Raw genomic sequence first — 27,581 nt, forward strand, 5'->3', positions numbered from 1 at the left:
TCTCTCAAGTTTTTACTTCCTTATTGAACTAGCTCATTCCTGTTTTGTTTCCTTTGGATTTCAGAGACAGTTTTATGATTGCTTTCCAAGTCCACTGGCCAAGTCCATTTCTCGGTTCTGATGGACTGAACCTTTGCAGTTCAAATAACTTTAGGAATTTTATCCAAACTCTTCAATCTTGGAAATTCCATGAAACTAATAGACTTCAGCTACACTAAGTGGTTCAACTGAACAAAAATTTTGGTATTTACGCAAGGAGAATTTTTCTGCTCTGAACTCCTGGAACCTTGTGTGCTGAATTCAAAATTAAACTAAACTAATGACTTTTTGTTCTGTTGTAAACTCAATAGTACAAGTATTCTACCCAAGAAAACTACAGGGGTTCTCCCAGGCAATTGACTGCAGTCATGTGCTTTCATGGAATTGATGCACTTAGGTTGAGTTTTCTTCTCAAATTACTTTCTGTCTTTTTTTTAATACAACTGCCTTCACAGAACTGACCCACCTCAATCTGCCTCTGTTTTTGTGGGCAACTTATTTTTAAATCACCAAATGAAATACCCCATTAAATTCTTAATCCAACTTTAGAAAAAAAAATCATAGGTCTGTTTATAGTGTACTTTACATTGGTATTCTTAACTCCTGAAGGTTTATTTCTGTTCCTGGTTTCTCTCAGCTGGTAATGTTCCAATGTAGAGCTGTAATAGACAGTGAAGTCTTCTTTTCCTGCAGACTTTCCCTTTTGCATGAATGATATAATCTCATTTTACCTTGACACAAATTTGGTCATAAAGATCCACCTGCATTCCTGAATAACTAATCATGGGAGTTTATAGTTTCTAACTCTTCTGCCTCTTGGAGATCTAAGCAGTCTCCATAACACTAACTGGGATATTTAGTGGTATTCTAGGAAAGCCTGTAATCTAACCTTTACGTTAGCTTTCTCTATAACTTTCTCCACAGTAATGCGATTCATATCAGGCAGATTGCAGAACAGATCACATGAGTTCCTTTATTTGACCTTAAATTTAACGATGTAACCCCAAAAAAGCATACGTTTATGAACCTCAAGACTAACAGAAAAACAATGGTATTCCAAAATTCATAGCCAATGCTGTTTGGTGCACCAGATTCATGAGAAGGCATGGTTTACTCTGCCATCAGAACATGAAAATTCCAATGTCTGCCATCTGAACCATTGAATTCCACTGAAGAGAGACACATATTCACTGCAAATGAAAAATGGAGAAAATACTGATGAACTTTGACATAAAAACAAACAAGACTGTTGCAAAATTAGTGAAAAAAATCAAGTAAAGATGACAAGCAGTTTGCAGTGGTTCCAATTTTGTATCTCATCTGGATCATGCAAAATCAAAGCTGATAATGATATGCAAATAAAAGTTTTCCAATGAGAAATTTCAGAAAGGTATTACCATCATGTTCATGAGAAAAGTTGAATGGATGAATGTTCTTGGAGTGTGGATCAAAGCAATCTGGAATTTGAAACCAGGTGGACGATACAAAGAAGCATTTGCTAGCCTAAGACATGCTCAAATCCCACCTCATTAATGGTAGAGGCAGTGATGTAAGATTGACTAACCCTGATGTGACAGATATTCCCAGCGGTTTAAGAATATTGTTCACTCTTGGATGTGTGTATGAATAATCTCTTGGACAGAATCTAAAAGATGTGGATCACTTGGATTTACCAGGTGAAGAAGTCTTCACAAAGGATGGAATATGCAAACACTCTCACCAACAACTTTGTGTCAATGATGTTTTGGATGCCTGGATGGACCTTGATCCCAGTATTATCCCAGTAAATCATTTCTGAAATGTGAAACATTGAATGTACACACATAGAGTAAAAACAATTTCTTATGGAATGAGGATATCAAAGTTACTACTCACAATAACAGTGATGAAGACTTGGAAGATCTATACAATGATGTAAGATGGCTGATGGGGATGACTAGACCAGAGATTCAAAGGTAATCAGAGTCATTTTGAAAGATTTCAATGTGAAGGCTTGTAGTTAATTTGTTACACGCTTTTATAAAATCTTGGCTGAAAAATGTACAATTTGTGATGTTCCAAAATTAATAAATGTTAGATAATCAAAATGGATTTTTACTTTATCTGTTTTTTTATTGTGGGCTGAAATGGGAGAAGGACGATTTTGAAAACCAAGGCAGAGATTGCTGGACTTTTTAAAAGAAAGTATTGTAAGTGGTGCTTTCACTGCAGCTTTGTTCAATGAGTGGAGGAGATTGGTTGCAGATGGGGATATGTACAAAGTGAGATTTGGCTGGTAACATGTAGCTGATTGTGCTGTGGTGAGCAGTTGTTGATGACAAAAGCCATCAACCTGCCATAACTATGATTTTGGGTATAACCTTTCTTCAGGACTGTCCTTCAGGACTGTCCTGAAGATGGGTTATACCCGAAATATTGACTTTTCCACCTCCTGATGCTGCCTGGCTTACTGTGTTCTTCCAGCCTCCTGCATGTCTACCTTGGATTCCAGCATCTGCAGTTTCTTGTTGTGAATAACTATGCCATTGGCTCCAGGTAGCTGAACAGTTTATGGGTATAGACAATATTGCCAGAAGCTTTCAGACCTTTGAATAGGTGGTGTCCCCCCAGCAGTATAAAGTACCTGACATCTGAAGAAAGCCAGCTTGTGTCTATAGGCTGTTGTTTTTAACTAATTCATCAGGGACTTTATAATTTATGAATCAGTCACTCTGTAATCTTATAAGGAAGTGAAAAATATCTATTGAAGAGTTATTAAAGAGCAGGAAGTTTTGACAAGCAAAACGATCATCTCTTTGAACCCTGTAGGCTGAGACTGTTGAACTGCCTTCCAGGCTTTTTTCTGCACTCGTAAGACCAAATATTTTTGTCTATCTGTATAGATGATGGAAGTTTTATAAGGGTGGGGGTTTAGAATTTTAACTATTAGGATTATTTGTTGACAGTTTATTGTTGTTTACCAATACTTAAATCTGTTGAGTTGAAATAAATAATAATTCTTGATAAGTACACAAATCTGTCCAAGTTTTCTATTCACCTAAGTCTAAACAGACAGGTAAATTGGAGAGCATTCGCATATTCTGATAAATTCTTAAAGTTTTGTGATGACTCCGGGAATAGCTGTGCTTGGCTTCCCAAGTGCTACCTAGTGAGGCATAACATTAGTTTCATTAGAGTCTACTTTATTCAATTTTTGTTTAGGTTTCTCATGGGTTTAAATCAAGCACATCTGCAAACCCCTCAAAAGCTTAGCCATGTAAAAGTTGATCCCATGATGTTTGCCTGAAACCTTTGGTTTCAAGAATTTCACTTTTGCCTGTGTATACACGTTAATTTGTGTGAAAAAAGTAGTATATAATATATAACCTTCATCAATCATGTGCAGTGAATTAACTCCTTGAACTGTATCTACATCCTTGCACCTTTTCATTTTTCATCGACCTTCACAGCTATCTGCTCTCACTAACTTTATAGTGCACCACATCAGGGTACTTCTCCTTTCTACCAAGTCTACCAAGAACTTCAGTTCAATGGACTAAACTTAAACACACTCTTCAAAGTTTGTGAGAAGAATTTTAGCTCGGATGCTCGTTATTGTGGTTCTGTTCACCGAGCTGGGAATTTGTGTTGCAGACATTTCATTCCCTGTCTAGGTGACATCCTCAGTGCTTGGGAGCCTCCTGTGAAGCGCTTCTGTGATCTTTCCTCCGGCATTCGTAGTGGTTTAAATCTGCCCCTTCCGGTTGTCAGTTCCAGCTGTCCGTTGCAGTGGTCGGTATATTGGGTCCAGATCGATGTGCTTCTTGATTGAATCTGTGGATGAGTGCCATGCCTCTAGGAATTCCCTGACTGTTCTCTGTTTGGCTTGTCCTATAATAGTAGTGTTGTCCCAGTCGAATTCATGTTGCTTGTCATCTGCGTGTGTGGCTACTAAGGATAGCTGGTCGTGTCGTTTCGTGGCTAGTTGGTGTTCATGGATGTGGATGGGTCAGATATGTAGATGATACCTTTGTAATCATTAAAAACACAGAAATAGAGAACACACACCGGATCATCAACACCACACTCACAGGAATCCGATTCACTAGAGAGGAAGAAAAGGACAACCAACTCCCATTCCTAGACATGATGGTACAGAGAACACCGAACGGAGAATTCACCACAAAGGTATACAGGAAAGCCACACACACAGACCAAGTCCTGAACTACGAAAGCAACCACCCCAACACACACAAAAGAAGTTGCATCAAGACACTATTCAAAAGAGCCACAACGAACTGCAGTACACCAGAACTGCAAAAAGAGGAAGAAGAACACCTCTACAATGTATTCACCAAAAACAGATACCCCCGCAATTTCATCAACAGATGCCTAAGGGAAAGACAACGGAACAAGGACATGCCACAACCCAAAGGACTAGCCACACTACCATACATCAAGAGCATTTCTGAACTGACAGCCAGACTACTGCGACCACTAGGACTCATAACAGCACACAAACCAACAAGCCACTCTCAGACAACAACTCACCAGAACGAAGGACCAGATATCCAGCATGAGCAAAACCAATGTAGTGTACAAAATCCCATGCAAGGACTGTACAAAACACCCCACAGGACAAACAGGAAGACAGCTAATGATCCGCATCCATGAACACCAACTAGCCACAAAACGACATGACCAGCTATCCTTAGTAGCCACACACGCAGATGACAAGCAACATGAATTCGACTGGGACAACACTACTATTATAGGACAAGCCAAACAGAGAACAGCCAGGGAATTCCTAGAAGCATGGCACTCATCCACAGATTCAATCAATAAGCACATCGATCTGGACCCAATATACCGACCACTGCAACGGACAGCTGGAACTGACAACCGGAAGCGGCAGATTCAAACCACTACAAATGCCGGAGGAAAGATCACAGAAGCGCTTCACAGGAGGCTCCCAAGCACTGAGGATGTCACCTAGATAGGGGACGAAACGTCTTAAACACACTCTGTCATGTTGTGTCACTCTTCAAGATTTCCTAGCTTAGTGTCACTTGATGCATGAGACAGTGAGAGGTGATGGCCTGTTATCACTGGACTGTTAATCCAGAGACCCAGGTAATGTTCTGACGACCCAGATTTGAATCCTTCCACGTCAGATGGTGGAATTTGAATTCAATTAAAATCTGGAGTTAAGAGTTGAATGATGATCATGACACCATTGCTGATTATCTGGACTACTAATGTCTGTTAGGGAAGGAAACTGCCTTCTTTACCTGGTCTGGCCTACACCTACATATGACTCCAGACGCACAGCAATGTGGTTGACTCTTAATTGCCCTCTGGGGAATTGGGAATGGACATACTTGTTCTAGTCATAATCCTCCCCTTTATGAGATGCTACCTTCTAGCAGTTAAAGCTAACTTTAAATGATGCTGTTTGCTCTTTGCTAATGTGTCCAACCAACCAACAGTGAGGTTCATACTGACTGGAATTTTTTTTTTGTTCATCCCTGAGATGAGGTTGTCACTGGCTAGGCCAGCATTTATTGCCCATCCCTAATGCCATTAAGAGTCAACCACATTGCAGTGGGTCTGGAGTTACATGTGGGTCAGACCAGGTAAGGATGGCAGTTTCCTTCTCTAAAGGACATTAGTGAACCAAGCGGGATTTTCTGACAATTGCCAATGAGTTCATAGTCATCATTAGACTTGTAATTTGAATTTTTTAAAACTCAAACTTTACAATCTAACATGGTGGAATTTGAACCTAGGTCCTCTGAATATTACCTGGGTAAACTGGATTAATTGTCCAGTGAAAACACCACTAGGCCATTGCTTCCACAATCATTGAAACAAACACATAGCATAAAATCAAATTTAGCTCCCTACGTCTTGCCACTGCTCGCTACCAACAATGTGCTATCTAATAAAGCTGTGTTACATTGCATTATATGTCAGGCAGAGACTTCTAAATAGATTTATACAGCTAAAAATGGACAGTGCAAGTAATGGATTGATTAACACTTTTCATTTTAACTGAGTATAATTCTTTATTGATGTTTATGTTAATATTTCAATTGTGAGTCAAACCAAGAAGTATTAATTTTTTGAAATGAAGAATGCAATGTACCTGAAGCAAAGCTCAGACCAATGATAACAACTCCATGCACTACCATACTCTGTTCATTGTTGCTCAACAACTAAAACTAAGCATATTCTGTAAACATATATTTGCACAAAAAATATACCTGTTTCATCTGAATACCGAACTATTGATTTGTATTGTAGCATCATAGCTGCTCCATATTCTAATTTTGTTGCTACTGAGTTTGTGAGTCTCTAATAATAAATTGCAATGAGTAACTGCTTCCTTATGATTCTCATATGTTTTCTTTCTCTACAGGTGGAAGTTTACATTTTACCTTTACATATTTTCCTATGGTGTAAGGTTTCTGAAGAAGGTAAGGCTTCAGCATTTTGAAACATATTGGAATGTCTTTTGTTCCATTCACTAAGTTTAGTCGTAAATGTTAATGAAAGCATGATTTATAATCATGTCTGCTTACTGTTTAAATGTATGAAGGCATGGAGAATTTGTGATATATGAATAAGTCTCAGAAACATGTCTGAAGATGAATGCTATGCTTCAGTTGTCATTATATCCAACATGCAACAGATATTAACAGTAGAGCTATATGCTAATCGGCCATTGAGTAGACATTCTAATTATGGACAATGCAAAGAAAAAAGGCAAGTCTGACAGTCTGTGATTTAAATTACTAAAAATGGTGCCAGCTAAATATTCACACAGAAGTAAATTATAATGCATACTTGATATCTACTGATATTAGATTATTTGTGTCACAAAAGACCTTCACCTATTCCAACTGTATAGAAGATAAGTTGCCAGATGTTTCCTGAACTTACGTGATAGTTGTGTGCATTTTTAGAATACAATGATAAGTTGGAGACACTTAGGAGTGTGCAGTTTTAGAGAGATGGTCATCTAAGATGGATGATCGTTCAAAGACAGACAGTGCAGGAGTCCCCAGTAGCTATCCACTCTCTAACAAGTTTACCATTTTGGATACTGTTGCAGGGGATTACTATCAGGGGATAGCGATAGCAGCAGCCACAGTGGTGGCACTATTGTACAGCAGGGAGAGTCATAGTGCAGTAAAGCAGTAGTAATAAGGGATTCTGAAGTCAAGAGCACAGACAGGTGTTTCTGCAGCTGCAAAAGAGACTCCAGAATGATGTGGTGCCTCCCTGGTGCCAGGGTCAAGGATGTATCTGAGCGGACCTGGGACATTCTCAAAAGCAAGGCCAACATCCAGAGGTCATGGTACACATTGGTACTAATCACATAGGAAGGAAGAGTGACAGGGTCCTGCAAGTTAGATCGTAAATTGAAAAGCACGACCTCTAGGAATATAATCTCAGGTTTACTCCCATGCCACATGCCAGTGAGGCTAGGAATAGGAAAATACTACAGTTAAATGTATGGCTAAAGATTTGCTTTAGGAGGAAGGGCTGCAGATATGTGGATCATTGTGATGTCTTCTGGGACAGTTCAGGTGGGGAATGAAGATTGGGGCCAGTTGTTTGAGGGTAGACCCACATCTGGCATGTGGGAATATTTTAAGGCCAGTTGATTGGAGTTTAGGACTAGCATGTTGCTGTGACAATGAAGGATAACAATTGGAAGGTTAGGGAACCTTGGATGACAAGAGAAATTGTGAACTTTGGCAAAAAGAAAAAGAAGCCATATGTAAGTTATAGGAAACCTAAGACAAGACCAAAAACTAAAATACCTAATTGAAGATTCACGCCACTCCATTCACTCCACCCAAGAAATCCTCAGCATCATCAAAGACACCAAGATAGAAAAGGATGGAATAATGGTTTCCTTTGACATTACAGCCCTTTTCACATCAATTAACATCGACCTGGCCAAAGAAATACTGGCATCTCTACTAGGAAAACCAAGACCACAAATACCAGACAACACCAACTTCATCAGCAAAGACAACATCCTCAAACGAGTAGATCTGTGCCTCACCATCAATAACAAAACCTACAAACAAGTCAACGGAACACCCATGAGATCACCAATATCAGGGCTCATAGCAGAAGCAGTAATGCAGAGACTTGAACAAGCTGCCCTCCCATCTATCCAACCCAAACTTTGGGTCCGCTACATAGATGACATTTGGTCATTACAAAACGGAACAAATTAGAGAAAACATACTACACCACCAACAATATCCTGACAGGCATAAAATTCACAAAAGAGGAGGAGAATGACAACAGACTCCCATTCCTAGTTAACGGAGAGCTTCAAATTAGTGTCCACAGAAAAACAACAAATGCAGACCAAATACGTAACTTCAGAAGCAATCATCCCAACACTCACAAACAGAGCTGCATAAGACATTACTTCAATGAGCTACATCACACCGCAGAACCCAAGAACTACAAAAAGCAGAAGAAAAATATCTATACAATGTTTTCAAGAAAAATGGGTACCCAATAAACACAATCCGCCGATTCCTCAGAAACAAACCCAAACAAGCAGACACAATGCAACCAAAAACTATAGCCACATTACCCTAAATCAAATACATATCAGAAATGACTTCCAGACTACTCAGACCTCTTGGCATCATGGTAGCCCTAAAACCCTCTAACACACTTAAATAACGACTAATGAACCTAAAGGATTCATAACATGCTACCAGCAAAACTAATGTCATTTACAAGATACCATGCAAGAACTGTAAAAAACACTACATTGAACCAGCTAGCAGGAAACTTGCCACCAGGATACATGAACACCAACTGGTCACCAAAAGACATGACCCACTATCACTAGTTTCTATATATACAGACAAAAAAGGACACCTCTTTGATTGGGACAACACACATATCCTAGGACAGGTGAAACAAAGATATGCACAAGAATTCTTAGAGGCATGGCATTCTAACCAGAACTCCATCAATAAACACATCAATTTAAATCCTGTCTATCACCCCTTGAGAAAAAGAACTGGACATAACCCACCTTAAGAAACCAATACCTATAAATAGAGCGGCAGGACATACCACCAGCGCTTCACCAGAGACTCTCACTGATGATGTTACCTAGTCATGGTGACGAAATGTCTGAAAACACACCTTCAATCTCAGCGAGCTAACTTACATACAAGACACATCCATCAACAAATATAAAGAAAGTAGGAAAGAACTTAAACAAGGAGTTGGGAGGGGTAAAAGGAATCATGAAATGTCCTTAACAAATGGGATCACAGAAAATCCCAAGATGTTATATAAATATATAAGGAGAAACAGGGTAGCTAAGGAACGGGTAGGTCCACTCAAGGACAAAACAGGGCATTTATGCATGGAGCGAGAGGAAATGGACAAATTCCTTTATAAATACTTTGCGTTGGTATTCATAAAGAAGAAGAACATGTTGGATGGTGAGTCTAGATATTTTAGGGCATGAAAAATGTGTTGCTGGAAAAGCACAGCAGGTCAGGCAGCATCAAAGGAGCAGGAGAATCGACGTTTCGGGCAAAAGCCCTTCTTCAGGAATGAGGAGGGTGTGCCAAGCAGGCTAAGATAAAAGGTAGGGAGGAGGGACTTGGGGGAGGGGCGTTGGGAATGTGATAGGTGGAAGGAGGTTAAGGTGAGGGTGATAGGCCGGAATGGGGTGGGGGCGGAGAGGTCAGGAAGAAGATTGCAGGTCAAGAAGGTGGTGCTGAGTCCGAGGGTTGGGACAGAGAAAAGGTTGGGGGTGGGGTGGGGGGGAAATGAGGAAGCTGGAGAAATCAGCATTCATCCCTTGTGGTTGGAGGGTTCCTAGGCGGAAGATGAGGCACTCTTTCTCCAGACGTCGTGTTGCCATGGTCTGGTGATGGAGGAGGCCAAGGACCTGCATGTCTTGGTGGAGTGGGAGGGGGAGTTAAAGTGTTCAACCATGGGGCGGTTGGGTTGGTTGGTGCGGGTGTCCCAGAGGTGTTCTCTGAAACGTTCTGCAAGTAGGCGGCCTGTCTCCCCAATGTATAGGAGGCCACATCGGTTGCAGTGGATGCAGTAAATGATGTGTGTGGAGGTGCAGGTGAATTTGTGACGCATATGGAAGGATCCCTTGGGGCCTTGGAGGGAAGTGAGGGGGGAGGTATGGGCGCAAGTTTTGCATTTCTTGCGGTTGCAGGGGAAGGTGCCGGGAGTGGAGGTTGGGTTGGTGGGGGGTGTGAACCTGACAAGGGAGTCGCGGAGGGAGTGGTCTTTCCGGAACGCTGATAGGGGAGGGGAGGCAAATATATCCTTGGTGGTGGGGTCTGTTTGGAGGTGGCGGAAATGATGAAGGATGATACGATGTATCTAGAGGTTGGTGGGGTGGTAGGTGAGGACCAGTGGGGTTCTGTCCTGGTGGCGATTGGAGGGGTGGGGTTCAAGGGCAGAGGAGCGGGAAGTGGAGGAGATGTGGTGGAGAGCATCGTCAACCACGTCTGAGGGGAAATTACAGTCTTTGAAGAAGGAGGCCATCTGGGTTGTTCGGTATTGAAATTGGTCCTCCTGGGAGCAGATGCGGCGGAGGCAAAGGAATTGGGAATATGGGATGGCGTTTTTACAGGGGGCAGGGTGGGAGGAGGTGTAATCTAGGTGGCTGTGGGAGTCAGTCGGTTTATAGTAAACGTCCGTGTTGTTGGTCGCCCGAGATAGAAATGGAGAGTTCTAGGAAGGGGAGGGAGGAGTCTGAGACGGTCCAGGTAAATTTGAGGTCGGGGTGGAAAGTGTTAGGAAAGTGTTAGTAAAGTGGATGAACTGTTCAACCTCCTCGCAGGAGCACGAGGTATCCCCCATCACGAAGGCCTCAAAGCCCTCCGCTTCTTCCTTTCCCGCCGAACCAACCAGTATCCTTCCGACACTCTCCTTCGACTGACTTTTAACCAGTCCTCACTCTGAACAACTTCTCTTTCCAATCCTCCCACTCCCTCCAAACCAAAGGAGTAGCCATGGGACCCGCGTGGGCCCCAGCTATGCCTTCTTCTTCGTCGGATATATGGAACAGTCCATCTTCCGCAGCTACACTGGCACCACACCCCACCTTTTCCTCCGCTACATCGATGACTGTATCGGCGTTACCTCGTGCTCCCACGAGGAGGTTGAACAGTTCATCCACTTTACTAACACCTTCCACCTGACCTGCTGCGTTTTTCCAGCAACACAATTTTCAGCTCTGATCTCCAGCATCTGCAGTCCTCACTTTCTCCTATTTTAGGGCATGACAATATTAAAAAAGGGGGTAAATGCTGGGTGTTTTGAAAAGCATAAAGGTAGATAATTCACCAAGATTTGATGGGATCTATTCCAGAATATTGACAAATGCAAGGGAGGAAATTGCTGGGTTCTTGCACGAAGTCTTTTTATCCTCTTCAGTCACAGCAGAGGTTCCAGAAGACTGGAGAATAGCCAGAGTTGTACGTATGTTTAAGAAGGGTAACTGGGATAATCTGGGAAATTATATGATGGTAAGCCTTATGTTAGTGGTAGGGAAATTATTGGAGAAGATTCTTAGGGACAGGATTTAATCACATTTTGAAAAATCTAGACATATTTGTGATAGGCAGCATGGCTTTGTACGGGCAGGTCATGTCTCACAAACATGATTAGTTTTTGTATAAGTAACAAACATGATTGATGAAGGTAGGGCAATGTATGTTGTCTACATGGACTTTAGTTTCAAAGGGCCTTATGAGTCAGCCCAGGCTTGGTGGGTCTAACGGCCTGTTTCAGTGCTATTAGTTCTTTGAAACCTATGAGCCAATGAAACACCCATTTCCCACAGAATCACTGTTAAAATCAGAAATGTGTTTTGCAATTGCAATTTGTAATACAATTGTAATACAATTATAATTGTGTGTTATTTTGACTATTTGTAACTTTTAGCTGTCATGTTTCAATTTCACAGTGTATGAAACATGAAGAGAACATTCTTCAACTTGTACTGACTGTTAGGCAAGTTGATACACATGATTGCATTCAGCTGATTGGTAATATGGTGTAAAATTACAAATATGTTGTGAATGTAATATTAGTAGAGTTGTTGAACAGTTTCAGTGATCAGTCCAGAATGGTTTTATAATAATGTGGTCAGGTGACAAGCAGCAGAAAGAGCTACAATTGAGCATGCTGGAAATTTTAGTCAAGCTAGTTTATACACTGACCTCAGTTAAAACTATAGCTAGGATATGTTGCGACCTGCGGTTCCCTGACAAAATAAAGCAGGTTTTATGTTTGTCTCAGGACATACGTGGAGCATGGAATGTCACTGTTTATGATGTAGTGGAAACATTTGGGAATCGTTTACCAGTAAGATCCATTGGCTAGGATTGAACAATGTAATCAGGATATGAATCAATTCATTGGCTGAGTGCCAGAGATCATTTTGGAAATGGAACACATTTTCAAACAAGTTAACAGAACATAAGATTTTCTCAGGAGTAGCCTTTGAGACCACATTTGAGAAGCATGTGCCCTGAAATCACTTCCAGAGAAGATAAAGAACCTTGAGGCAAGATCTAAGCAGAGAACAAAGTTAGCCACCACTCGAATCATGATAGTAATTTATTCAAGCCAAACTTATAGAGCTAAAGTTAGAGTTGGAGTTAAATGTGAATTAAGTAAAGTAAGGTAAAGTGAAGTTAAATAAAGTGAGTTAAAGTTAAGTTAGATGAAATAAGAAGTAAATGTTGCAACAAATGTAAGTTTTACTTTGATTATTATACTTAAAGAATTAAAATAAAAAAGAGTTTTTAAAATTAAATTCTGAGTTGGTTCCCTGCCTTTTGTCTGTCACAAGGGAAGAATACCAGGGTAAAAGGTTTAAGTACTCCTTTTTGGGTAACAATAAAAAAGTAAAGTCACTATAGCATTCAGAGACCATAAGGTTGCTCTCCCATCAGAGAGAGATGACTGATGGTGGTTTAACTGAGGGTCACTACACTTCAGGTGAGAGAAAGATATTGTGAATAAGAAACTTCCATGACAATCTCAGCTGGTGTGGGAATTAAATCCATACTGTGGTGGCATTCTGCCTCACGAGCCAGCCACCCAGCCAACTGAGCTAATGGATTCCTTTGTGGTATACCGTGTTAACTATGGAAGAGACCAAGCTAATATTCTTACTCAGATATGGAGCAGTGTGCTTGCAACCATTTGAATTGTCACAAAGTTTCAAACTAAATGAATTTTTATTACATTAATTCATTATTTGTGCAAATACGAATGGATTCAATAATTTATAAAAATAATTATTTTCAAGAAACTGGGACAATTTATTTTCAGTTTCTTGTGTTTTCAAATATATTTGGTTCAGTTTCTGAACAGTGATATTTGGGAGGGCAAATTTTACAAGAACGTGGCCTAGATATGCTATTAACCCTTGCAGACTGGAGTTGTGCATTGGGACCCTGTGGAATCCCAGATGCAACAGACTCTGTGGGAATTGCACAGGAGATTGAAGGTTCTGTTGGACCATTCCCCTGTGTTGGAGAATTCAGAGGGCTAAACATACACAAAGTTAAAAGATTCCTCAGGAATGCCATATGATTAAAAACACAGTGTAACTTCTGTGTAACTATGAAGTTGACCTCACCACCGTCCCACCCTCACCGCACACACACACACAATTTACATAACACATCTTAACTGCCCGTAGCTCATATTCCTCACAATCCCCTCCACACCCCAGTCAGAAATTCTCCACCCACTCCTAAGGATCTGGCCTGAAGCCCTGCCTACCTTGACATCCAATACTGCTGTTATCCTGAACCCCTGAGACCCAGGACCTGCGACCTCCATCAGAGCTGCACTCCCACCTCCAAATCTAGCCAACTCCCTTTTCCACTGGCCCTCACATCCCCACCATCTGGCACCAAATTCCCTCACAACCCACTCCCCCAACCCAATCCCTAACCAGTGCTAGCTACTCTGCCAACACTCCCACTTTGTACCCTGCTCACTTTGGTACTCTAATCCCTTAAACATTGCCATCCTAGCCCCACACTTACCTTACATACTTAACCTTTCACAATAGCTGTCAAAGTGTCTGGCTGTGCTGCTGGACATTTAAGTCTTGGAACACTGCTGAACTCACTGACTGCTGCAAAGGGGACATGGATTGACTTCCCCCATCTGCACAACAGGGGTACTATGTTAATTTAAGCTACATTCCGCATCTACAAAGGAACAATGATCAGAATTCCTGTCTAGTTGTGCAGAGTTCAGAATGAACGTTTAAAGAAATATGAGCAGAGTGGTAACCCGTTCTTGTTTGCCACTGTTCGGAGTTCCCTGCCTGTGCTTCCATTCAGGCAGTCATTTCTACTGACAGTGCTGAGTTTGAGAAATTGTGAGGTGTCTCCTGTAAAGCATATAATCATAAAATTAGTCCTTCTTCATTCAGACTATGTATGTTTCTGACCCCAATTCACTTTTAAGTAAAGGAACTACCAATTGGAAATGCGAGATTTATAAAAGGGATAGATGTCTTCAATGGGATTAATTACAGCTATGTCTTAGAAAATAAGATACGCTTCACGGAAACCGAATTAGCCTGCATAAATAGTAAGAGTGCTTTGAGTGGAAGAACCAGAAGCTGCTAACATTGATTCTCAGTAATCAAATGTCAACAGTGTAGTAAAAATTGCATAATTCACCGTTAAAGTTCAATCTCCTTTATAAATACTATAAGTCAAACTGAACTGAAATTTCCTACAGGTAATTTTAAATTTTTTGCTATGTGGTCATGAAACATTAGGAATATTTCTGTGCTAATTTCCTTGTTCAAAAATTGACACAAATTCAATTTAAAAGCAAATTTAACATAGACACAAGAAGTATCACAATGTTTAAAATGTAAGATTGCTTGCTAGACATCTTTGATGAAGTCTATGGAAGCAGGGATATTGAAGAGTAGCGGAAGCAAGCAGGAGAGCTATGTGACTCATAACGAAACAAACCTGAATACTAAATAGTCTGTGTCTATACTGTAACATTCCAAAAATGTATAGGGCTCATTGTCTTTGGTCCTTTTCACTGAGAACCTAAACAGGAGCAGCACATATGCAGAACATTTGCCTAATATCAGCACCAGGATGTAGAAATTTAGAGACAACTACAGACTACAGTGTTAGCTTTTTCTTAGTGTGTTGGAACATCCAGCAAGTGTTTCAAATAGAAATAAAGATGGGAATCCTTCTTCTCACCTTTTTAATATTCCAACTGATACATTGCTTCTACAGGTGCAGGGAGGCTCCAAATGGCTGATCCAGGAATCACAGAGCAACGTTAAATGGCAGAAATAGGGTTCTATCCTTTTCTTAACCTGGACAAACATTAAACTCAGCATATCAGACAAAAGGGTTCATAGAAATCAGTCATTATGTTTGAGCCCAGACATCATTTGTGCACTCTTTAATATTTCCAACTTAGGACAGTCAGAATTCAACAACCAAATATATGAACAAATCAACAGCACACCCATGGGCTCACCCATCTCTGGACTCATAGCAGAAGCGGTAGTGCGGTTAGAACAAGTAGTCTTACCGCAAATTCAACCCTGGACGGCACGGCACGGTGGCACAGTGGTTAGCACTGCTGCCTCACAGTGCCAGAGACCCGGGTTCAATTCCCGCCTCAGGCGACTGACTGTGTGGAGTTTGCACGTTCTCCCCGTGTCTGCGTGGGTTTCCTCCGGGTGCTCTGGTTTCCTCCCACAGTCCAAAGATATGGCCATACTAAATTGCCCGTAGTGTTAGGTAAGGGGTAAATGTAGGGGTATGGGTGGGTTTCGCTTCGGCGGGTTGGTGTGGACTTGTTGGGCCGAAGGGCCTGTTTCCACACTGTAATCTAATCTAATCTAAAACCCAAACTCTGGGTCAGATATGTAGATGATACCTTTGGAATCATTAAAAACACAGAAATAGAGAACACACACCGGATCATCAACGCCACACTCACAGGAATCCGATTCACTAGAGAGGAAGAGAAGGACAACCAACTCCCATTCCTAGATGTGATGGTACAGAGAACACCAAACGGAGAATTCACCACAAAGGTATACAGGAAAGCCACACACACAGACCAAGTCCTAAACTACGAAAGCAACCATCCCAACACACACAAAAGAAGTTGCATCAAGACACTGTTCAAAAGAGCCACAACACACTGCAGTACACCAGAACTGCAAAAAGAGGAAGAACACCTCTACAATGTATTCGCCAAAAACGGATACCCCCGCAATTTCATCAACAGATGCCTAAGGGAAAGACAACGGAATGAGGACATGCCGCAACCCAAAGGACTAGCCACACTACCATACATCAAGAGCATTTCTGAACCGACAGCCAGACTATTGCGACCACTAGGACTCATAACAGCACACAAACCAACAGCCACTCTCAGACAACAATTCACCAGGACGAAAGACCCGATACCCAGCATGAGCAAAACCAATGTAGTGTACAAAATCCCATGCAAGTGCTGCACAAAACACCCCATAGGACAAACAGGAAGACAGCTAACGATCCGCATCCATGAACACCAACTAGCCACAAAACGACAAGCTATCCTTAGTAGCCACGCACTCAGATGACAAGCAACATGAGTTCGACTGGGACAACACTACTATTATAGGACAAGCCAAACAGAGAACAGCCAGGGAATTCCTAGAGGCATGGCACTCATCCACTGATTCAATCAACAAACACATCGACCTGGACCCAATATACCCGCCACTGCAGCGGACAGCTGGAACTGACAACCGGAAGCAGCAGATACAAATCACTATAAATGCCAGAGGAAACATCACAGAAGCACTCCACAGGAGGCTCCCAAGCACTGAGGATGTCACCTAGACAGGGGACGAAACGTCTGCAACACAAATTCCCAGCTCGGCGAACAGAACCACAACAACGAGCAACCGAGCTACAAATCTTCTCCCAAACTTTGAACAGTCAGAATTCTTTTTGTTGCTAATGTGATGTTTACAGGTATGTTCTGTTTCAGGAAAAATAAATACTATATACAGGGGGTCCCCAATTTATGAACATCTAACTAATGAGTGCTTGTATTTACGAACATGATCCCATACAGAGGTATGGTTTTGAAGCTCTGACATATAAGTGCTGGTAAAAAGAATTAGGTTGTAGGTTGGATGTTTCACCCATATCAGTGCAGACTCAATGGGCTGAAAGTTCTCGTATGCACTGTATGATTCTATGATACGAATATTCCCGGTACTTATAATCATCTACTTTATATTGTCCTGCGTTGTGTTCCAACTTGCAAATGGACTCAAAACCAGAACGATTCATAACCTGGAGACTACTTGTATACTAAAGCAATGGTTGCTCTCATGGAAAGGTTAATTTCGGCAAGCTATCATTCATCTGTCATGTAGCTCATGGATAAATTGAGCCCTCAAAAAATTCCAAGCTTGTACTTATCACCCACTCAGCACTGAAGTCAAACTTATTCTGGTGCAAACTTACTTGTTAGAATCAAACAATATCACAACATTGAAGTGACTGTTCAACTCTTTGTGCCTGCATGCATCAACATACAATGTCAACATTACCACCTTATCAGTGTACACTGATGTCACACTAACCCCACTTCACTAATATGCCAACTTTGTAGCAAGAAGAAACAGCAGATTCTATAGCACAGTCCAAACATAAATTAGACAAGTAATGTGGTGCACAGCAAGAATCAAGATATTGAAAAAGAGTGTTAGAGATTGGAGGAATCTTTCGATGTAGCTTAAGCAAATCCTTAGAAATAAATGTGCAACAGAGGAAACATAAAACTTGATGACATCGCAATTTAAAAATTTATGACGAAAAGGGGATTGGATTGGCCTGAATTAGGAACATGGATAAGATTCTCAGAGATGTTGACATACCAGTCCGTCAAATGGTGAGCAAAGTTGAAGTGACATGATCAAATCATATCTTGGCAATAATTTTACATTTGAAATTAGATGGCAAAACAGTGGTGATTCCAAGTGGTCAAGTCAGCCTTTTTTAACCAATGAATTTCCTTTAAAACAAAGTCTTCTGTGATAACATGAGAAAAAAGTGAATTGACTGGGTAATTAGAGGAGCAAAAACATTCACCAAGAGAGGCAGCCTCCAAGTTATGACATCAGTAATTCAATATGAGTAGGTTGTAGAAACCTGAAATGAAATTAAAATGGAGGTGGATGTCAAATCATTCAAGATATCTGGGAAAACCAATACCGTTGATAGCATAGATGATTTTTGTAGAATGATATGGCCACCTGAGAATGTGAATGCTGGTGGATGTAATGTTGATGATCCACATAATCATATAATTCAAGAAGCAGCTTGGGGTGTATTATTTGATTCTGCAGATGTGTAGTTTTTTTTTGCATTTTAGCACATGTTCAGTGCATGCTCTGGTTCTATATGGTATAGTGAAAGAACTGAAATTGTATGAATTAGTATTTATGGCATATTTTTCAATTGATAAATGTTTGCCTATGAAAGTTGATGCTTGTTTCCATGGTGTTTATTAATTCAGTAATACAGATACCTTTGGTTCCATTTGAACTACTTTTGGGAACAGTTGGTAAGAATTGTTTATGACCTAGTAAGACAATGGAAGAGGGTGGATTTCAACCATAACATTACTCATGTGAAGGCCAACCCCTTATATATTTCCACAGAATTTAGACTTAAAAAATTGACTTTTACTTGAATATATATACACTAATTTGTATGATTATCTTTCTGATTGTTTTATTATCATCCTTTAAGTCAACCAACAATTTACCGCAAATTAAGTTGCAGCTGAATGTGAACTCTCCAGCTTAACATTCACAAATTTGTGATTTTATGAGGCACGAAGGTTACACCTCACAGATACTAGTCTTCGACAATTCAATTCACATAATAGTAGGAAATGGCTACAGACGCTTGTTATAGCAGAGGCTAATGGACTGTGCCAACATTTGGCAATAGTATTTGAAAACCTCTACTCCAGAACTAACTGTGGCCCAAACCATATTTTTCTGGTACAGTTACAACACTGGCATTTGACAATGCAGAAAATTCCCCAGGTATATCCTGTCCATAAAAAGCAGGTCAAATCAACCTGACCAATTACTGCATTATAAAACTCCTCCCAACCGTCAAAAAAGTGATGGAAAGCTGTAACCTATTAAGTTTCCTTTGATAACACCTTCCAAACCTAGAACCTTTCCCACCCAGAAATACAATGGTAGCAGAAAAACCGGATCACCAGCATCTACAGATTCCTCTCCAAACCACATACCATCATGATTTGGAAATGATCCTGTACTACTACAGATCAAAATTCTTATCCATACACCCTAAGGACTGCAGCAGTTCAAGAAAGAAACTCACCACCACCTTCTCCACAGCAGTTAGGGATGGGCAATAAATGTTGGTCTAGTCAGCAATGTCCATGTCATTTGAAAGATTAAAAAAAATGTATAGATGCTGGTGGGAAGAGAGTCAAGAGGTAGTAGAGGAAACCAGATTGATCAGGCAACACACAGGATAGTCAGGTCATTAAGCAGTAGCACCCAATAGAATGTATGGACCTATTTCCTTTTTCAAAGATCGTTCAAAAAAACTCATGAGTCAGTCAGCTAGACTTCACTCTTGAAGTCCTAGGGAAGATCAGTTCACTGCTGAACTATATCTGCATATCAATTGCCTACAGAAGTTTTGTGACAGCTTCATTCAAAGGGTATTATTAACCATTTGGCTGTGCAATCCCTTTTAAAGCAAATTGCTAATGCCTTATGTTTGCAAGAATACTGAGGTTAATGCATTTTATAAAGATCCCAAACAGATGAAAGAGAATTGCTGGATTTTGTAGAGTTTTGATGACTGCATTAATTGGATCCATGTGTTATTGCATACCCCAAAGGTGAATAGATAGTTAAGAGACAAAGTCATTTGGTGTTTCTTCACAGATGACTGGAGCAGTATTATTTGACAATCTCAATCACCTCCTCTCAACTTTACAGTTAAGGATTCCCTTGCATCTTATCATTAACAACATCATCCTTATTCTGAAGCTCAGTATTAGAAGTATTTCATACAAGAAAGTCAAATGCTCAGCAATCCTTGCATTAAATTTTCCAATGATTTATTACAATTATGTACGAAAAGATTGATCAGTTTTGCCCCATGCACACCTTTGCTTACTGTGCAATCTTCTCTTTGTCCTATTATAATGCTACCTGGGACCAGAATTCTGAGATGTGGACAGCTACTGCTGAATATTATCAGCACCTTATTATAGCTGGCTCTTCCAGAAGGCACTCAAATTCTGGGATAATCTTGTCATGGACTTTTCATCAGACTAATCCTCAAAATAAAGGCACTTGTGCAAGGATGATTGGTTGCTCCTTTGTTTTGCTGGATTAAAGGTGCTGGAAGAGCACAGCAGTTCAGGCAGCATCCGGTGTCAGGAGACATGGTATAGTAGCTACACCAACGGAACTGGGAGCATAATTCTGGTTGCCATTGACCAGTTGGGGAATAGACTTTAAGAAATCAAATAGTTATTTAAATTCCTAAGAGTAACTGGACCAACATCCTGGAGTTTCTCCAACACTGCCCTGTATACTTTGCAGCCTCACCCTGATGGCACCCCAGGACTGAAAATACCTCATTCAGTGCCTGCATATTGAGGTGAGTTAGCTGGAGTTCACATGATTGGACCAAGGTTTGCAGAAGCTGATATTTTTTCCATGCTGTCAAACAATGAAGTGAAATCTAATGAATTTCAGTGTATAGCAAAGGCAGAGAACTCCTTTCCTTCCCATTAATCTGCCAGACATATTGGAAGCAACCACACAGAACTTCCATGTATTCTTTTCTCATTTTTCTTTATGTAGCAGGCATGATATTCAACTTTCTCAACAACATGGAGCTAATAATGCCTTCAGTATCCCACTCTTCCTAATTGGCCCATTATACAATATGTAATAGCTTTACCTCCAGCAATTGTATCCCTCTTCTCTAACTTTTAACAGAATCAGAATACTTCATCACATACCACTTTCTTTCACTACCACCAGCCAGGTAAGATCCAGTTCAGCCACAGAAGTCAAGACTTTCAATGTAGAAACTTTCACTTCCTTAATTTTTCATTACACCCCAACCTCCCCCAGTCCTTGTGTATTTGGATTGATTCATCTGCGAATTTCACAAATCACCTCCTCGAAAAACTTAAATGAACTATCAGTGGATTTCTGACAATGCTTTTTGCCAGGCATAACTCCTATTCACACACTTATGTTGTCAAACCTGAAACTCAAGACCCATTGGGTCTTCCGTCACTTAATGCTTTCTGTTATTTTCTTTTGTGATACGGTTATGCTGCAGTAACTGGAGAGATCTTAACTACCTCTAACACATTGATAATTTATGCTGTGACATTCAGTATCATCTGAATGTCTCGTAGATGTAAAGTTTGTGAGATGAAGATGGGAGCTTGATTATTCTGGTCAAATGAGGGGGTCATCAGCCCATTCCAGGAAACCATTTTAAGATCAAACATTATCGGATGCATTTATCAATAAACAATAATTCCACAGTAAACACTTCATGTTCATTTTCAAGACAGGGCTCTGTTTCATTAATTGATACTAAAGAATTCTCTGAAACATTCTGTGTTTGATGTGAGGGCATATTGCATGTAACAGCAAAAATGAAAGGTAATGCAATCAATGACAATATATTGAATTGGATTATCAATCTGGCAGAGGCAGACAATGTTCATACACTTCTGTTTTGACCTCAGAAGATGCTTTAACTGTGTTGAAGGATGGCACTCTTGGGATTACAATTCCTCCATAAATTTTTCAAATCTTCATTTATTTCTAGCTGGTAATGTTTGAATGCCATAAATACTGTTTAAACTTTGAAAAAATACTTTCCTCTAGGCTAAAATCTATTGAATATTCACTGTGGTGTTACAAGATCTTTGTTTGAACTTCCTGCTATTTGATTGATATTTTCAATTGCATATTATTTGTGACTTCGCTCCCCTTTTCCAGTTCTTTTTCATCTAAATTCGTAACTCTTCTGATGCCACTTTAACAATTGCCATTTTCCTGACACTGTATTTCTTTTTCATCCAGGTACATTACGTCCATCTCCATTTCTCCCATCAGATGGTCTGAGTGTTTACCACTTCCTCCTTGAACTACTCCCAAACATAGCCAGTCCCCATTTACTGCCACCCACATCCACCTGGCTGAACTAGTTTTTTCATTGACAACTTCTCCTTTGAGTCCACTCACTTCATTCAGAGAAACGGAAGTGAAAAGTTCTCACCTTGTTTCACTTCCAGTGACTACACACTTCCAGTGACTACAATCGGTGATTCCACCCCACTCCCAAATCTTCCAGCTTTTGTTCACACCATTGATCCTTAGCTTTAAGGCTCCAGTGTCCAGTCTCTCCTGGGTCACATTCTGAACATACACTGAAGTCCTGGGTTGTGACTAGTGGCAGATTTGGTCACTGTGGGTATTTCTGGAAAGTTTGCCGCAGGCGCACTGACCAGTTTCTGCCACCAGATGGAGAGTGGTCAACTAAAATTTAAACAGGTGAATATAGTTTTAACATTTATTAACCTAAGTCAGGGCTCTTGTGTCCCTACCCTTCAGCTGGGTTCACATCCCACCTGCTTCTGGTTGTATATAAGGATTGCTGAACAGTTTGATTTGAAACTCTTTATACTGAAGGAAAAAATGGATCCTAGCAATGTGAGTGTCCCTACCTCCAGGCTAGGAGGCCCAGGTTCAAATCCCAACTGCACCAGAGGTGCATCATAATATGTCTGAATGGGTGGATTAGAAAATATATAAAAAGATAATTTTCTTTATGGAGCTTTGTGGCACAGTGGTAGTGTATCTATCTCTGGACCAAGTGATCTGGATTCAAATCACACCTGCCCTGGATGTGTCATAACATGTCTGACCAGGTTGATTAAAATGTTTGAGATAAAAGGAAAGCTTAGATTCTCTTACTGGGAAGAAAGTGTAAGATACTTGTGCTTGGAGGCAATGGCAGCTCTTCTGTATTTGCAATGGTTAAACTCTTCAATTCTCAAAGTCCCAGCAAGATTCTCAAGGAACTGGGATGTAAATAGATGTAAAACATCTATTTATTTCTAAGATGAAAGAGAATTTGCGTCAAGAATAGCTGATCAGCATTTCTGGCTGGATACAAAGTTAATACATTGCCTGTTCCCAGGAGGAAAATGTCCAAGTTCGGATCAGGTAACACAGTTTCCTACAAATCAGTGAATATCAGAGACTGACAGGAGTTATGTGTGGCCAACAGAAAGAAAACAAAATAATGAGAGGTATAGACAGAACAGATCATAAGAATCTCTTCACCGTGGTAGACATGTCTAAAACCAGTGGTCTTAGGCCTAAGGTGAGGAACAAGTGGTTTCGAGGAAATCTGCAAAATAACTTTTTCATCCAGAGGATGGTAGAAACATGAGTATGCTGTCTGAGACAGTGATAGAGACAGATGCTTTCGCAGTGTTTAAGAAACATCTGAATGAACACTGAAAATGCCAGGACATTGTAGACTATGCATCAAATGCAGGTAAAAGGGATTAGTGTGGTTTGGTGTTTGTTGGTCAGCATAGGTATGATTTGCCTAAGGGCCTATTTCTCTGCCATATGCCTCTATGAAGTGTCTGTTAACTATCAAATCAAGATGCAAGAGGGAAATACTTTCTAAGCCAGAAGACAAATCCTACAACCTTCTAAGTATTCTGAAATATTTGTCCTGGCAGAACTGGGATAGTGGGGTGGGAGAGGTGCAGAAGAATCATCAAAAATGTATTTACTGCTCTACTGTTGGTGTTAGTTTTCGGAACTATCTGAAAACTGAAGAAGAAGATGGATTCATTCACGTGGACTTACTACTCAGCAAAAAGACGGATGTGGGATCTCACTGGATGCTTGCAGTAGTTGTGGATATTTTGTTACTAAGGCTATAATTTCATGGAAAGTACAGTGTTTGATAAATATAAAAGAGGATATTATTTTCTATAATTTAAAGTATAACATACCTGACAAAAAGAAACAAATGTTTAATCAATATTGTTTACTTAGTCAAGGTAGCTCAGTAGTTGGCACTGCTCCTTTACAGCATCAGAGTTTGATTCCAGCCTCGGGCAACTGACTGTGTGGAGTTTGCATGTTCTCTCTGTGTCCGTGTGGGTTTTCTCCGGATGCTTTGGTTTCCTCCCTCAGTCTAAAGATATGCCAGTTAGGTGGATTGGCTGTACTAAATTTCTCATTATGCCAAGGGATATGCAGACAAGGTGGATGAGCCATGGGAAATGTAGGGTTACAGGGATAAGGGATGGGTGTGTGTGAGCCTGGGTGGGATGCTGTTTGGAGGGTTGGTGTGGTCTTGATGGGCTGAATAGCCTGCTGCCACACTGTAGGGATTCTATGATTTTAAAAACTTTAAAACATGAAGGTTTTCCCAAATCATTCTTTCAAGTTGTGTCTGGAAGTTCAAATATTACTTTAAACGTTGTCAATCTCAATGGACTTTGTAAAAAAAATGGGGATTTATCCAGGATTTCAAATTCATAGATTATGTGGGATATATTAAAGTTTAAACATCTATTCCCTGATATGGAATCAATATTATTAATAGGAAACAAATTTCCTGTCTTCCTTATACCTTGACCACACCATTATCCTGGACCCTTTCTGTTGCATGCTTCCATATCCTGATCTTACCTGCTCCCTTCCTCTTGATCCCATAGATGCCCTGATCTAAACTGTACTCTCATTCTTAAATCACACTTGCTGCTCCTGCCCTCTATCCGAGTTGCCATGTCCCTGCTCTCCTCCTCTGTGGTGAAGAGTTCAATAAGTACAATCAATTACTCAAAAGTGGACAAACATGACATATGCATATCATCTTTGAATGAATACTAAACAGATGCCACATCTTTTCCTTGTGCTACTGATCGTGAAAGGTTGTAAATGTATTTAAAGTAGGAACCTGCTTTGGCAGAGCAATAGACCTGACCCCCTTCCTACAGGAACCACATTTCCTGCTAAATTTTGAACTAAGATTAGGAAGATTGTCTTTTTTTTCTCATCTTTACTCTGGGTACAGTGATTTGGATGCGAGCATAAGAGGTACAGTTAGTAAGTTTGCAGATGACACCAAAATTGGAGGTGTAGTGGACAGCAAAGAGGGTTATCTCAGATTACAACAGAATCTGGACCAGATGGGCCAATGGGCTGAGAAGTGGCAGATGGAGTTTAATTCAGATAAATGCGAGGTGCTGCGTTTTAGGAAAGCAAATCTTAGCAGGACTTATACACTTATTGGTAAGGTCCTAGGGAGTGTTGCTGAACAAACACACCCTAGAGTGCGGGTTCATAGCTCCTTGAAAGTGGAGTCTGAGGTAGATAGGATTTTGAAGAAGCCGTTTGGTATGCTTTCCTTTATTGGTCAGAGTATTGAGTACAGGAGTTGGGAGGTCATGTTGCGGCTGTACAGGACATTAGTTAGGCCACTGTTGGAATATTGCGTGCAATTCTGGTCTCCTTCCTATCGGAAAAATGTTGTGAAACTTGAAAGGGTTCAGAAAAGATTTACAAGGATGTTGCCAGGGTTGGAGGATTTGAGCTACAGGGAGAGGCTGAACAGGCTGGGGCTGTTTTCCTGGAGCGTCGGAGGCTGAGGGGTGACCTTATAGAGGTTTACAAAATTATGAGTGGCATGGATAGGATAAATAGACAAAGTCTTTTCCCTGGTGTCGGGGAGTCCAGAACTAAAGGGCATAGGTTTAAGGTGAGAGGGGAAAGATATAAAAGAGACCTAAGGGGTGGTACGTGTATGGAATGAGCTGCCAAAGGATATGGTGGAGGCTGGTACAGTTGCAACATTAAAGAGGCATTCGGATGGGTATATGAATAGGAAGGGTTTGGAGGGATATGGGCCGGGTGTTGGCAGGTGGGACTAGATTGGGTTGGGATATCTGGTCGGCATGGACACGTTGGACCGAAGGGTCTGTTTCCATGCTGTACATCTCTATGACTCTATGACTAATATACTTACCTTATAACGAATACTAAAAATGTAAACCCAAATAACATTTTAACAATGCTGTAAATTTTCCTCATTCTGTGCTAAATTTCGTTAGTTTTAATTTCCACCCAAAACCTGTTCTTCTATTCCTTGTTTTCCTCTGTCAGCTGGCATTTTTAAAGATGGGAGCCACATTGAGATTGTTAGAAACAAAAGAAAATTTAGACTTTCCCCAAATGACTGCATTGCAGTTTCAACATTAGTGGGAGAGGTAATTATAATTACAGACAGATTTGTAACAATATTGGGGGAAGGTAGTTGCCAAGGCAGCCTGTAAAATCCAGCCTAATGTGACTTCTTATATACTCTTATTTTCCAATGATCTCTGCTACATACCTTGCTAAAACCTAATGAATCTTCAGTGTCTCATACTCCATTTTATACTTTTGAATGAGGGGGCCTAGAAGGTTGTGAAGTCAGATTGTTTGTCCAGGGCAATAGCATGTGAGATGTTAAATGGAGCAAGAAGGCAATATGAATTATGTTGCACTTGAAATTAATTTCTTATGATGCACAATTTATGATATCCAATTTAGGTTTGAGTTAGTCGATATTATCAGCACCTGCATTAATCATGCCAAAACGTCACGGTATATTTTACTATCAATGAGAGACTTTCATTTTAAGTTTTTACGAACCCATATGTTGCAATTATTATGGCCTCCAGGCATATATTCCGTATGGTAAGGGTTGGTTAATTTAGTTGGTTGGAGTAACAGCAACAGCTTGGGTTCAATACTCCACCAGCTGACCTTGCTATAATGGACTCTTCTTTTCAACCATCCTCTCACCTGAGGTATGGTGGCCCTTAGGTTAAAGCCACCACCAGTCATCTCTTTCTAATGTTGTTTGTGCTTTGGACACTTCAACTAGTTTATATTTTAACATACCCAAGTGTTCTTGTTGGTGAGGCAAATAAAGTGACTCAGAAGTCAGTATGTGGTTCAACTTAATTTTATTAACAAAACATTCTTTATTAAAAACACTTCAATTCCCAAATTCCCACACTATTTCCACTTTATCTAGCTGTGTCCATCTGAGAAAAAAATATTACCCATAATTATCCACATGGTTGAGCTGGGCTGTTGAATCTCCTTCTGTCTGATGTAGAGTTGGTTCTTTTCCATGAAGGTGTGTCTCACAGGTCAGGGCAGATCTTCTCCTCGGTCTTTTTGGGTTGCCATACAGTCATCTGCCATGAGTCTTGTTGTGAATCTTTGCTGATTGGGTGGCTTCCAGGTGTGTGTTTTTATTCCTCTTGCTCAGTCCTTTGGCCAATGGGGTCATGAGCAGGATTCAAAGCATCCAATGGTGTGGCAC

General features: G+C 40.5%; 1 protein-coding gene across 2 annotated transcripts in view; it reads left to right on the forward strand.

Moving 5' to 3' along the window:
* The window catches only part of cers6 (ceramide synthase 6), a 255,237-nt gene that overhangs the window by 124,548 nt on the left and 103,108 nt on the right, over positions 1–27,581 (forward strand). For both annotated transcript variants that reach the window (XM_043693925.2, XM_043693926.2), the window contains exon 4: positions 6,440–6,497. In XM_043693925.2, coding sequence (XP_043549860.1) covers positions 6,440–6,497 — 58 coding nt within the window. The remainder of the gene's footprint in view (positions 1–6,439; positions 6,498–27,581) is intronic.

Source organism: Chiloscyllium plagiosum, unplaced genomic scaffold, assembly GCF_037043375.1.
Source record: "Chiloscyllium plagiosum isolate Xiang-an unplaced genomic scaffold, Cpla_swu_hap1 HiC_scaffold_7, whole genome shotgun sequence".
Lineage (NCBI taxonomy): Eukaryota > Metazoa > Chordata > Chondrichthyes > Orectolobiformes > Hemiscylliidae > Chiloscyllium > Chiloscyllium plagiosum.